This window comes from Salmo salar, chromosome 20 (genome assembly GCF_965601325.2).
Source record: "Salmo salar chromosome 20, fSalSal1, whole genome shotgun sequence".
NCBI classification, from domain to species: Eukaryota; Metazoa; Chordata; class Actinopteri; order Salmoniformes; family Salmonidae; genus Salmo; species Salmo salar.
Window position 1 is genome coordinate 64097098 of NC_138310.1, and position 13653 is coordinate 64110750.

At 42.3% G+C, this 13653-nt stretch overlaps 1 protein-coding gene across 3 annotated transcripts in view; it reads left to right on the forward strand.

Moving 5' to 3' along the window:
• LOC106581175 (membrane-associated phosphatidylinositol transfer protein 3) overlaps window positions 1-13653 on the forward strand; it is a 129554-nt gene that overhangs the window by 34997 nt on the left and 80904 nt on the right. For 2 of the 3 annotated variants that reach the window (XR_001323028.3, XM_014163053.3), the window contains exon 3: window positions 851-958. Coding sequence is in view for 1 of the 3 variants with exons in the window: in XM_014163053.3 (XP_014018528.1) it covers window positions 851-958 (108 nt within the window). In the remaining 2 variants the exon portion in view is untranslated. The remainder of the gene's footprint in view (window positions 1-850; window positions 959-13653) is intronic. The other variant, XR_001323030.3, reaches the window with a different exon arrangement.

Genomic DNA, 13653 nt, shown 5'->3' on the forward strand with positions numbered 1-13653 from the left:
AGACAGATTGTAACCCTCCTCCCTGTGTGTCCCAGCAGACAGATTGTAACCCTCCTCCCTGTGTGTCTCAACAGACAGATTGTAACCCTCCTCCCTGTGTGTCTCAACAGACAGATTGTAACCCTCCTCCCTGTGTGTCTCAACAGACAGATTGTAACCCTCCTCCCTGTGTGTCCCGGCAGACAGATTGTAACCCTCCTCCCTGTGTGTCCCGGTAGACAGATTGTAACCCTCCTCCCTGTGTGTCCCGGCAGACAGATTGTAACCCTCCTCCCTGTGTGTCCCAGCAGACAGATTGTAACCCTCCTCCCTGTGTGTCCCAGCAGACAGATTGTAACCCTCCTCCCTGTGTGTCCCAGCAGACAGATTGTAACCCTCCTCCCTGTGTGTCCCAGCAGACAGATTGTAACCCTCCTCCCTGTGTGTCCCAGCAGACAGATTGTAACCCTCCTCCCTGTGTGTCCCAGCAGACAGATTGTAACCCTCCTCCCTGTGTGTCCCAGCAGACAGATTGTAACCCTCCTCCCTGTGTGTCCCAGCAGACAGATTGTAACCCTCCTCCCTGTGTGTCCCAGCAGACAGATTGTAACCCTCCTCCCTGTGTGTCTGTGTCTCAGACAGATTGTAACCCTCCTCCCTGTGTGTCTGTGTCTCAGACAGATTGTAACCCTCCTCCCTGTGTGTCTGTGTCTCAGACAGATTGTAACCCTCCTCCCTGTGTGTCTGTGTCTCAGACAGATTGTAACCCTCCTCCCTGTGTGTCTGTGTCCCAGACAGATTGTAACCCTCCTCCCTGTGTGTCTGTGTGTCTCAACAGACAGATTGTAACCCTCCTCCCTGTGTGTCCTAGCAGATGTGCTGGAGGGGAAGAGTGCCATCCTCCTGGGGATGAGTCAGTGGAACTCCAACGACCTGGTGGAGCAGATCGAGACCCTGGGACACATGGACCAATCACAAGGTATGTTACACACAGGGCATACTGGGGGCATGAGAGGGCTCTAATGCCCCCTGAACATATTTTCAACTCTCTCCAACTCCTATTGTAGTACTGCGGAGCTGCTCGCTCTCCAAGACATGCATGCACGCTCTAACACAAAAAAACGCAAACTTACACACACACATTCACACTGTTTTGTTAAGCAAAGAATTTCACACAACAAATCACAAATGAGGGTTTTGAATCATTCAAATAAATTCAAACATCCATTTATGTGTTTGTACATTCGGTTAGATTAATAGAAAGCAGACAGGGCTTGATGCTCTGCTGCATGTATTGATTTGTAAAATTAGAATTTTCCTCCTTGTTATCGGTCAATACAATCTCCCACAAGTAATTTAGTTTTTTCTTATGGTTTGTTTTTGTTTTATTTATCTATTTTTATTTATTTATTTATTTAATCTCAGTGCTCGGATTTTCAAACCCCAGGGATTTATTTGGTCTTACGTAACTCCCTCCCTCTTGGTTATATTTTGGTCTTTGAAGATTGACAGGCCCTTTTCCAGAGGCAAATCCATGCATGCCTACTGGAAGCAGCTACAGTAATTCAACTACCTTCTCTGAAAATTACCTCTCCATCACTCTGCTTCCCTTTATTCAGACTGGCAATGTTTATCAACTCACATCAACTGTATCAAAACTGTATTTCATCTTAAATCACATTCATTAAATATTGGTTAGTGTTAAATGGAATGGAGGGTTTTTCAAATGTTTTTCAAATTGATCTTACAAGTGATTTCCCAAATTAGCTAATTCAGTGTACTGCAGACTCATGCAAATGACTCTCTGTAATGTAGATTCACGTTTTCTATAGTCTCAGCACAGGTAGATCACCAGAACATTTTGACTGAACCAACGGGAGACTGACTATATCCATATTATACTTCAGAAATCCCACAGCCTTGATAGTGAGACACATCAATGGTAGAAAAACAGCACAATGCTTTTCGTTTTTTAATATTACAGAATTCCCCCAGTGGTGGGGGGGCTCAGTTTAGAGACTGCAACAAAAACAGCGGTTCAAAACAGATGACTCACTGAGCCACCCAGTTAACCTCTATGGGCTAGGTGGGACGCTAGCGTCCCCCCCGTGGTGCACTCCATCAACAGCAGGTGCATTTCAAGAGCGGCAAATTTGAATCCAAATAAATGTCAAAATTCAAATTTTTCAAACATACAACTATTTTACACCCTTTGAAAGATAAACATCTCCTTAATCTAACCACGTTTTACGATTTCAAAAAGGTTTTACGGCGAAAGCATAAATTTAGAGTATGTTAGGACAGTACATTTACAAGAGTTGTGTGTAATGTTTTGTCAATTCAAAGACAGGGTCACCAAAACCATAAAACCAGCTAAAATGATGCACTAACCTTTTACAATCTCCATCAGATGACACTCCTAGGACATTATGTTAGACAATGCATGCATTTTTAGTTCTATCAAGTTCATATTTATATCCAAAAACAGCGTTTTACTATGGCATTGATGTTGAGGAAATCGTTTCCCTCCAATAACCGGCAGTCAAGTCAACACCACAAATTAAATAATTAAAATTAGAAAACATTGGTAAAATATTATATTGTCATTTAAAGAATTATAGATTTACATCTCTTGAACGCAATCAACTTGCCAGATTTAAAAATAACCTTACTGGGAAATCACACTTTGCAATAATCTGAGCACTGCGCCCAGAAAAATACGCGTTGCGATACAGACTAGACGTCATGTTGGGGAGATCTAAAATCGAAAATACTATGTAAATAATCCATTACCTTTGATTCTCTTCATCAGATGTCACTTCCAGGTATCACAGGTCCATAACGAATGTAGTTTTGTTCAAAAAAGCTCATCATTTATGTCCAAAAATCTCCGTCTTGTTAGCACATGATCTAAGCCAGCCGGACTTCTCGTCATGAACGAGGGGAAAAAATATATTTACGTTCGTTCAAACATGTCAAACGTTGTATAGCATAAATCATTAGGGCCTTTTTTAACCAGAACATGAATAATATTCAAGGTGGACGAATGCATACTCTTTTATAACGTAGTGGAACGAGGGTACCCAACATGAACTCGCGCGCCAGGTGTCTAATGGGCCATCATCGTTCCATGGCTCTTGTTCGGTCAGATCTCCCTCCAGAAGACTCAAAACACTTTGTAAAGGCTGGTGACATCTAGTGGAAGCAATAGGAAGTGCCAAAATATTCCTCAGCCCCTGTGTTTTTCAATGGGATAGGTTTAAAGGTAATACAACACATCAGGTATCCACTTCCTGTCAGAAAATGTCTCAGGGTTTTGCCTGCCAAATGAGTTCTGTTATACTCACAGACACCATTCAAACAGTTTTAGAAACTTTAGAGTGTTTTCTATCCATATATAATAAGTATATGCATATTCTAGTTACTGGGTAGGATTAGTAACCAGATTAAATCGGGTACATTTTTTTTATCCAGCCGTGCAAATACTGCCCCCTAGCCCTAACAGGTTAATAAGCCCTGTCTATAGTTTTAGGTTGCATCCCATACGGCACCCTATTCCCTATGAAGTTCACTACTTTTGACCAGAGCCCTATTGCCCCTGGTCAAAAGTAGTGCATTACATAGGGAACAGTGGGCTTTTTGGGACACAGCTCGAGTGTTTACCCCAACAGCCAATGCAAACCCAGCTGAATTTCTCTATTGGGCAAGACAATGGGGTATTAAGAAAAGGGGGTCTTAAGCAGTCCTTACAGAGTGATGAAGAAGCAATCACTGGGCCATGCATCATGCCTGCTAGTGTCTCCCTCTCTTTCTCCCATGCCACCATATAGAAATCACCTAATTTCTGGCTGGCCCCAGTCCTTGTGCGCACTTTGCAGGTGGGAAGTGTGGGGGGGACTTCACTTGCCAAAATATGCACATCAAACATCTCCAAAACATTGTTAGATGACAGAGGGATGGGTATCAACTTGAACTATTTGGGGATATTTTTTTTTTGCTGGATACAGACAATATCCCACTTTCTGAGAGTTTTTTTGCAGTGGCGATTTTAACATGTAAATCTTGGTGGGGCAAAAAAAAAAAAGTGGGATGCGTGCCACTACACAACACTAAACATTACATTAATTGCACTATAACGGTGACAAACGGTGCCACAAACTGTTAGGGCCTACATAAAGCTGTCCCGAAGCAGTTCCAACACCTTACCACTGCTACACCTGGCTATCAGCAGAGCCTTGTCTGGCAGCGAAACAGTTCATTCAACCTCATTTACTGCCTTTTAAAACCTCTTGAAGCGCTCGTCCCGCATGCGGGATCAACATCCAGCGAAAAATCATATCGCCACATTCATAACCGAACCATAACAACATTTATTTTTTTCTTCTCAAATATAGGACTATTTTATATCGTTTTATAGATACACCTCTCCTGAATCGAACCACATTGTCCGATTTCAAAAAGGCTTTACAGCAAAAGCAAAAGATTAGATTATGTTAGAGTACATCGTCAAAGTAGCTACATCGCCATTTTCCGACCAACCACATGCATCACAAATAACCAAAACACAGCTAAATGCAGCACTAACCTTTGACAATCATCATCAGATGACACTCCTAGGACATCATGTTACACAATACATGCATTCTTTTGTTTGATAATGTTCATATTTATATATAAAAACAGCATTTTACATCGGCGCGTGACGTTGAGAAAATATTTTCCCTCAAATGCATCCGGTGAATCAGCACTACAATTTACTAAATTACTATTCGAAAACATTTTTAAAATGTAATATTGTCATTCAAAGAATTATAGATTAACATCTCGTGAAAGCACCCGCATTGCCAGATTTAAAAATAACTTTACTGGGAAAATCACACTTTGGAATAAAAGGGGATGCTATTCTCAGAAAAATAGGCTAGCGATACAGATTAGCGCCATCTTGGAACAATCTAATAACAAATATACTCTTGTATACTATTGTAAATATTCCCTTACCTTTGATTATCTTCATCAGAAGGCACTTCCAGGGATCCCAGGTCCACAACAAATGTAGTTTTGTTCGGAAAAATTAATAATTTATGTCCCAATAGCTTCTTCATATATTTAAGTTCGTTCAAACATGTCAAACGTTGTATAACATAAATCTTTAGGGGCTTTTTCAACCAGAGCTTCCGATGAAACAGCGCTACAATTTACTAAATTACTATTCGAAAACATTTTTAAAATGTAATATTGTCATTCTAAGATTTATAGATGAATATCTCTTGAAAGCACCTGTAATTCCAGATTTAAAAATAACTTTACTGGGTAATCACACTTTGCGATAAAAGGGGATGCGATACTCAGAACAATAGGCTAGCAATACAGGTCAGCGCCATCTTGGAACAATCGCATATCAAATCTAGTCTTGTATACTATTGTCAATAATCCCTTACCTTTGATTATCTTCATCCTTAGGCACTTCCAGGATTCCCAGGTCCACAACAAATGTATTTTCATTCGAAAAAGTTCATCCTTTATGTTCCATTAGCTTGTTGTTGTTAGCGCGTTCTGAAGGCTGCACCAAAAGTTCCGACGTGCGCGGGGCTACTCTTTCAACAAAATGCATTTTTTTCTTATTTAGGTTCGTTCAAACATGTCAAACGTTGTATAACATAAATCTTTAGGGCCTTTTTCAACCAGAGCTCCAATAAGATTCAAGGGGGACGATTGCATTGTCTTTATAAACGTTTCGAAAGGGGAGGGTAGCCAGGGGTGCCGGCGTCATAATGGTGATGGCCCTCTCCGTGTGACCACGTTCCACAGCGTGTCATTCTGTCAATTTTCACAGTAGGAGACTCATATCACTTTGTAAAGACTGGGGACATCTAGTGGAAGCAATAGGAAGTGCTCAATGAACCATAGCTCACGGTGTGATTAATAGGCAACGTGATGAAGTTGAGTCCGCAATTCAGAATTCCACTTCCTGTTTCGATCTGTCTCGGGGTTTTGACTGCCATATGAGTTCTGTTATACTCACAGACACCATTCAAACAGTTTTAGAAACTTTAGGGTGTTTTCTATCCACAAGTATTAATTATATGCATATCCTAGCTTCTGAGTTTGAGTAGTAGGCCATTTAAAATGGGCACACATTTTTTTCAAAATGCGCTGTGGCGCCCCCTATCCTAGGCGACCGTCAAGAGGTTAAACAAATGTGGTTTCTAATGACAATTAAGATGTACAGACTATGTCATAAGGGGACGACAAGCGGATAAGTGGCAATCCGTTATTTCGATCAAGACATTAATGAGCGAGCTAGGATGGACCTAGTCAATATAACTATTTGTTTAGCACTTTTGAAAAGTACAGTGACAGAATTCAGAACATGGGTTGTTCTTACAGTGTTCTCCCTGTACACCAAGTCAGAACCGTAGGATAAATAAAGGGGGCATATAAGCAGATAATGAAAGCTCTTACAATATTCAATGATTACATTTCTCTAAAACAGCTCATAGGCAACATGTGCACCACCAAGTCAGAACAGTAGGCGGCATTAAGATGGGGAAATATACCACATTATTAGGGTGAGGCACATGGGCTACTAATAGCTTACTTAACAACATACACTTAGTATTACTTTCTTAGCTACAGTATACATACCTCCCTGGCATATTACATCATGTATGCTGCAGCATCACTACGACCAGGAATACGACTTTCCCTGTCACGAGTGTCGTAGGGTTTAGACCAAGACGCAGCGGGAAAATGTATACTCATCTTCTTTTATTAAAGGACAAAGAAGGAAAAACCAAAACGTATACAAAAAAACCACGATGACAAAGAACAGGCCGGTAAGGCACAAAGCTATACACAGCAACAATCTCCCACAAAATCCTATGACAAAAACACTCCTAAATATAGGACCTTCAATCAGAGGCAACGATAGACAGCTGCCTCCAATTGAAGGCCCCAATCCCCATTACCAAAACATAGAAATACAAACACCTAGACAGAACATAGAAAAACTAACATAGAACAATAACCAAAACCCTGGACTAATAAATCAAATACCCCTCTACCTAAATACATAGCCCGAACCATATAAACCAAATACCCCCTCTACATGAACACATACACAAACACACCCTGAACCACATAAAACAAATACCCCCTGCCACGTCCTGACCAAACTACAAGAACAAATAACCCCTTTACTGGTCAGGACGTGACATTCCCGAAGCGGATCCTTTGTTCGAACCACCCAAGGCATTCTAACTGATTCCAGAGGCTGACCCAAAACAACGTCGCCGCAGAAGAGGTAAACGGAGCGGTCTTCTGGTCAGACTTCACCCACCACTTCCGAGTATATTACTCACTAATGTACAGTCTCTAGATAACAAGGGTTGCTTTCCAGAGAGACATCCGTGATTGTAGCATACTCTGTTTCACGGAAACATGGCTCTCTGGGGACATGCTGTCAGAGTCGGTACAGCCACCTGGATTCTTTGTGCGTCGCGTCGACGGGAATAAACATCTCTCCGGGAAGAAGGGCGGGGGTGTATGTTTCATGATTAACGACTCATGGTGTAATTGTAACATCATACAGGAACTCAAGTCCTTCTGTTCACCTGACATAGAGTTCCTTACAATCAAATGTTGACAGTATTATCTCCCAAGAGAATTCTCGTCGGTTATTGTCACAGCTGTGTATATCTCCCCTCAAGCCGATACCACAACGGCCCTCAAGGAACTCCACTGGACTCTATGCAAACTGGAAACCATATATCCTGAGGCTGCGTTTATTGTAGCTGGGGATTTTAACAAAGCAAATTTTAAAACAAGGCTACCTAAATTATATCAGCATATTGATTGTAATACCTGGGCTGGCAAAATACTGGATCACTGCTACTCTAACTTCCGCGATGCATACAAGGCCCTCCCCCGTCCTCCGTTCGGCAAATCTGACCACGACTCCATTTTGCTTCTCCCCTCCTTTAGGCAGAAACTCAAACAGGATGTACCAGTGACAAGGACCATTCAACGCTGGTCTGACCAATCGGAATCCACCCTTCAAGATTGTTTTGATCACGCGGACTGGGACATGTTCCGTGTAGCCTCAGAGAATAATATAGATTTATACGCTGATTCGGTGAGTGAGTTTATAAGGAAGTGCATAGGAGATGTTGTACCCATTGTGACTATTAAAACCTACCCTAACCAAAAAACGTGGATAGATGGCGGCATTGGTGCAAAACTGAAAACGAGAACCACCGCAGTTAACCATGAAAAAGAAAACCGGGAATATGGTTGAATACAAACAGTGTAGTTATTCCCTCCGCAAGGCAATCAAACAAGCAAAATGTCAGTATAGGGACAAAGTGGAGTCAAAATTCAAAGGCTCAGACACGAGACGAATGTGGCAGGGTCTACAGACAATCACGGAATGCAAAAAGAAAATCAGACACCATCTTGCTTCCAGACAAACTAAACACCTTCTTTTCCCGCTTTGAGGATAACACAGTGGCACCGACGTGGCCCACTACCAAGGACTGTGGGCTTTCCTTCTCTATGGCCGATGTGAGTAAGACATTTAGACGTGTAACCCTTGCAAGGCTGCCGGCCCAGCTGGCTGGTGTGTTTATGGACATATTCAATCTCTCCCTATCCCAGTCTGCTGTCCACACATGCTTCAAGATGGCCACCATTGTTCCTGTACCCAAGAGGGCAAAGGTAACTGAACTGAATGACTATCGCCCCGTAGCACTCACTTCTGTCATCATGAAGTGCTTTGAGAGACGAGTCAAGGATCCTATCACCTCCACCTTACCTGTCACCCTTGACCCACTTCAATTTGCATACTGCCCCAATAGGTCCACAGACGATGCATTCGCCATGACACTGCACACTGCCCTATCCCATCTGGACAAGAGGAATACCAATGTAAGAATGCTGTTCATTGACTATAGCTCAGCATTCAACACCATAGTACCCTCCAAGCTCATCATTAAGCTTGAGGCCCTGGGTCTCGACCCCGCCCTGTGTAATTGGGTCCTGGACTTCCTTACCGGCCGCCCCCAGGTGGTGAAGGTAGGAAACAACATCTCCACTTTGCTGATCCTCATGAGGCTGGTTGAGAGAATGCCAAGAGTGTGCAAAGCTGTCATCAAGGCAAAGGTTGGCTACTTTGAAGAACCTAAAATCTCAAATATATTTTGATTTAACACTTTTTTGGTTACTACGTGATTCCATATGTGTTATTTCATAGTTTTGACGTCTTCACTATTATTCTACAGTGTACAAAATAGTAACAATAAAGAAAAATCCTTGAATGAGTAGGTGTGTCCAAACTTTTGACTGCTACTGTATATACACTGCTCAAAAAAATAAAGGGAACACTAAAATAACACATCCTAGATCTGAATGAATGAAATAATCTTATTAAATACTTTTTTCTTTACATAGTTGAATGTGCTGACAACAAAATCACACAAAAATAATCAATGGAAATCCAATTTATCAACCCATGGAGGTCTCGATTTGGAGTCACACTCAAAATTAAAGTGGAAAACCACACTACAGGCTGATCCAACTTTGATGTAATGTCCTTAAAACAAGTCAAAATGAGGCTCAGTAGTGTGTGTGTGGCCTCCACGTGCCTGTATGACCTCCCTACAACGCCTGGGCATGCTCCTGATGAAGTGGCGGATGGTCTCCTGAGGGATCTCCTCCCAGACCTGGACTAAAGCATCCGCCAACTCCTGGACAGTCTGTGGTGCAACGTGGCGTTGGTGGATGGAGCGAGACATGATGTCCCAGATGTGCTCAATTGGATTCAGGTCTGGGGAACGGGCAGGCCAGTCCATAGCATCAATGCCATCCTCTTGCAGGAACTGCTGACACACTCCAGCCACATGAGGTCTAGCATTGTCTTGCATTAGGAGGAACCCAGGGCCAACCGCACCAGCATATGGTCTCACAAGGGGTCTGAGGATCTCATCTCGGTACCTAATGGCAGTCAGGCTACCTCTGGCGAGCACATGGAGGGCTGTGCGGCCCCCCAAAGAAATGCCACCCCACACCATGACTGACCCACTACCAAACCGGTCATGCTGGAGGATGTTGCAGGCAGCAGAACGTTCTCCACGGCGTCACATGTGCTCAGTGTGAACCTGCTTTCATCTGTGAAGAGCACAGGGCGCCAGTGGCGAATTTGCCAATCTTGGTGTTCTCTGGCAAATGCCAAACGTCCTGCACTGTGTTGGGCTGTAAGCACAACCCCCACCTGTGGACGTCGGGCCCTCATACCACTATCATTGAGTCTGTTTCTGACCGTTTGAGCAGACACATGCACATTTGTGGCCTGCTGGAGGTCATTTTGCAGGGCTCTGGCAGTGCTCCTTCTGCTCCTCCTTGCACAAAGGCGGAGGTAGCGGTCCTGCTGCTGGGTTGTTGCCCTCCTACGGCCTCCTCCACGTCTCCAGATGTACTGGCCTGTCTCCTGGTAGCGCCTCCATGCTCTGGACACTACGCTGACAGACACAGCAAACCTTCTTGCCACAGCTCGCATTGATGTGCCATCCTGGATGAGCTGCACTACCTGAGCCACTTGTGTGGGTTGTAGACTCCGTCTCATGCTACCACTAGAGTGAAAGCACCGCCAGCATTCAAAAGTGACCAAAACATCAGCCAGGTAGCATTGGAACCGAGAAGTGGTCTGTGGTCACCACCTGCAGAACCACTCCTTTATTGGGGGTGTCTTGCTAATTGCCTATAATTTCCACCTGTTGTCTATTCCATTTGCACAACAGCATGTGAAATTTATTGTCAATCAGTGTTGCTTCCTAAGTGGACAGTTTGATTTCACAGAAGTGTGATTGACTTGGAGTTACATTGTGTTGTTTAAGTGTTCCCTTTATTTTTTTGAGCAGTGTGTATATATATATATATATATATATGTATTAATTCCATTCTTTTACTTTTAGATTTGTGTGTATTGTTGTATGTTGTTAGATACTACTGCACTATTGGAGCTAGGAACACAATCATTTCGCTACACCTGCAATAACATCTACTAAATATGTGTTTGCGACCAATTGATTTGATTTGTATGTTGGGAATGCCAGCTAGACCCCTGACAGCTCCTCTCTGCTCTTTTACTTTCTCACTTGATTACTGTTTAATTGGTGTCAATGGCTGATCATTCTGGTTACCCATGCAGAGATGAGGAGCTGAGCTGAACAGGGATAGCTAAGTGCTTAAGTGAATTCACTGGACTAGGTTGGAGTATGGTTTTGGAGAAAACAATGGTTACCCTGGGCTAGTAATGTGCAACAGTTAAGATCTGTCACATCCTCAATTCCTGTAAAGAACAGGAAGGCCCGCACACTGTTTATGCTCCCAATTCACAGCTTTATTGACAACGTTTCAATCCAAAACAGATCTTCGTAAGGTCAGACTCACATGACCATTACACACATGACACATGGAGGGTGTGAAAACATTTCAATTCACCTTTTGCGTATAGTCAATCATAATTCATCACAGAGGCACATATGGTCATAAAATATTATTTACATACAAATTGGTCCTAGTTAATACCTAGGCAACAGTAGAAAAGCTTACTCTGGAAGCTGTTGGAATACCCACCCATATAACCATTAAGCGCAGGACATTCAGTGGCTGTCGATATAATTACAGTGACCTATTTCAATAACAACTTGCGTACCTCAAATAAATTGATATCAATGAGATGGGCACGTAGTACTCACAGAAAATTGAATATATGCATATGTACAATATTACCAAGTGGAGCCCTGGATGGCAAGGCAAACCAACGTAACATATTCATGTTAGAAATGGTCTGAAATCAAACTCTTGGTTCAGACGTTTAGGAGACATGGTGGATAAACAATCTCCATTACACTAATATACACTCCATTCCCTTAATATAAGTCCAGAGGCTTTAAGCCACACAAACTCAGCCTGACTAACCTCCCTGAGAAACAAGAGGCTGTAGAGTATTCTCAGACCCTGCAGCCAGCACTGGCATTGACTTGACTTTGTATCTATCTCTCAATTTCTCTTTCACAAACTCACTCTCTCTTAGTCATGTTCTGTCTCTATCCCTCTTTCAGTCCCTCTGTCAAAGTTTCTCTCTCAATTTCTCTCTTAATCTCTCCATCTCCCTCTTTCTTGCTTTCTTAATTTTCTCTCTCTATCTGTTCCTACATTAATAAAGCCATCTTAAACCCCCCACTATGAGCACTCAGCTCTCTACCATGACAGAGAGTCACAGCAATGGATAACAGCACTGACAGGCTTCCTTGCAGCATCCCTGCTTCTAATGTACTGTAGCAGTCCTCTGTTCCCCCTCCACAGCCTGCCCAGCAAAGCCACAGAGCCCTCCTATCTTTCTAACATTATAGATCTGTCTCATGTCTTTAGGCCTCTCCACCTCTCCACCTGGATAAACAAAGTCTTATCAGCATATTTCTGCAACGCAGCTGTGACTACATTAGATCGCTATGTTTTTCCACTTCACTCTGTGATTGATGCATAGTCTCAGCCTAAAATAGCTTAATTACATAACTGATATTTTGGGAATTATGGAGTGTATGGAAAACAAGAAAACAATGGATTGTGATTTGGCTGTTGTCACAGTGGCTCAGTGCTGCCAGGCTTGCGAACCATTAGCTTACATCACTGTGTCAACACTAAGGCGGGGGTGTAAAGTAATTACAACTTAAGTAGTTGTTTGGGGTATCTGTATTTTAGCTTTAACTTTTACTTCGCCACATTCCTAAAGAAAATCATGTACTTTTTACTCCATACTTTTCCCCTGAGACCCAAAAGTACATTTTGAATGTTTAGCCGGACAGGAAAAGGGTCCATTTCAAGCACTTACCAAGAGAACATGCGGTCATCTCTACTGCCTCTGATCTGGCAGACTCACTAAACACAAATGCATTGTTTGTAAATGATGTTGGAGTGTGCCTCTGGCTATAGGTAAACGTTAAAAACTAGAAAATGGTGCCGTCTGCTTTGCTTAATATAAGGAATTTGAAATTATTTATACTTTTAAAATGACTTTTGATACTTAAATATATTTAAAACCAAATACTTTTACTTTTACTCTAGTAGTATTTCACTGGGTGACATTCACTTTTACTCGAGTAATTTTCTATTAAGGTATCTTTACTTTTACTCAAGTATGACAATTGCGTACTTTTTCCACCACTGCACTAAGGAAGTACTTAAGATGACTAAGTAAAATAACTAAATGTAACAGTATTGCTTACGGCTCTCGCCCCAACCTGGGCTCGAACCAGGGACCCTCTGCACACATCAACAACAGTCACCCTCGAAGCATCGTTACCTATCGCTCCACAAAAGAGTGTGCAAAGCTGTCATCAAGGCAAAGGGTTTCTACTTTGAAGAATGTCAAATATAAAGTATATTTTGATTTGTTTAACACTTTTCTGGTTACTACATGATTCCATATGTGTTATTACATAGTTTTGATGTCTTCACTATTATTCTACAATGTAGAAAACAGTAAAATAAAGAAAAACCCTTGAATGAGTAGGTGTGTCCAAACTTCTGACTGGTACTGTATATTTTTAGATAAGACCAAAATGAAAGGAATAGTCCACAGAAAATCCACACCCTTCTGATGATGGCACCACACAT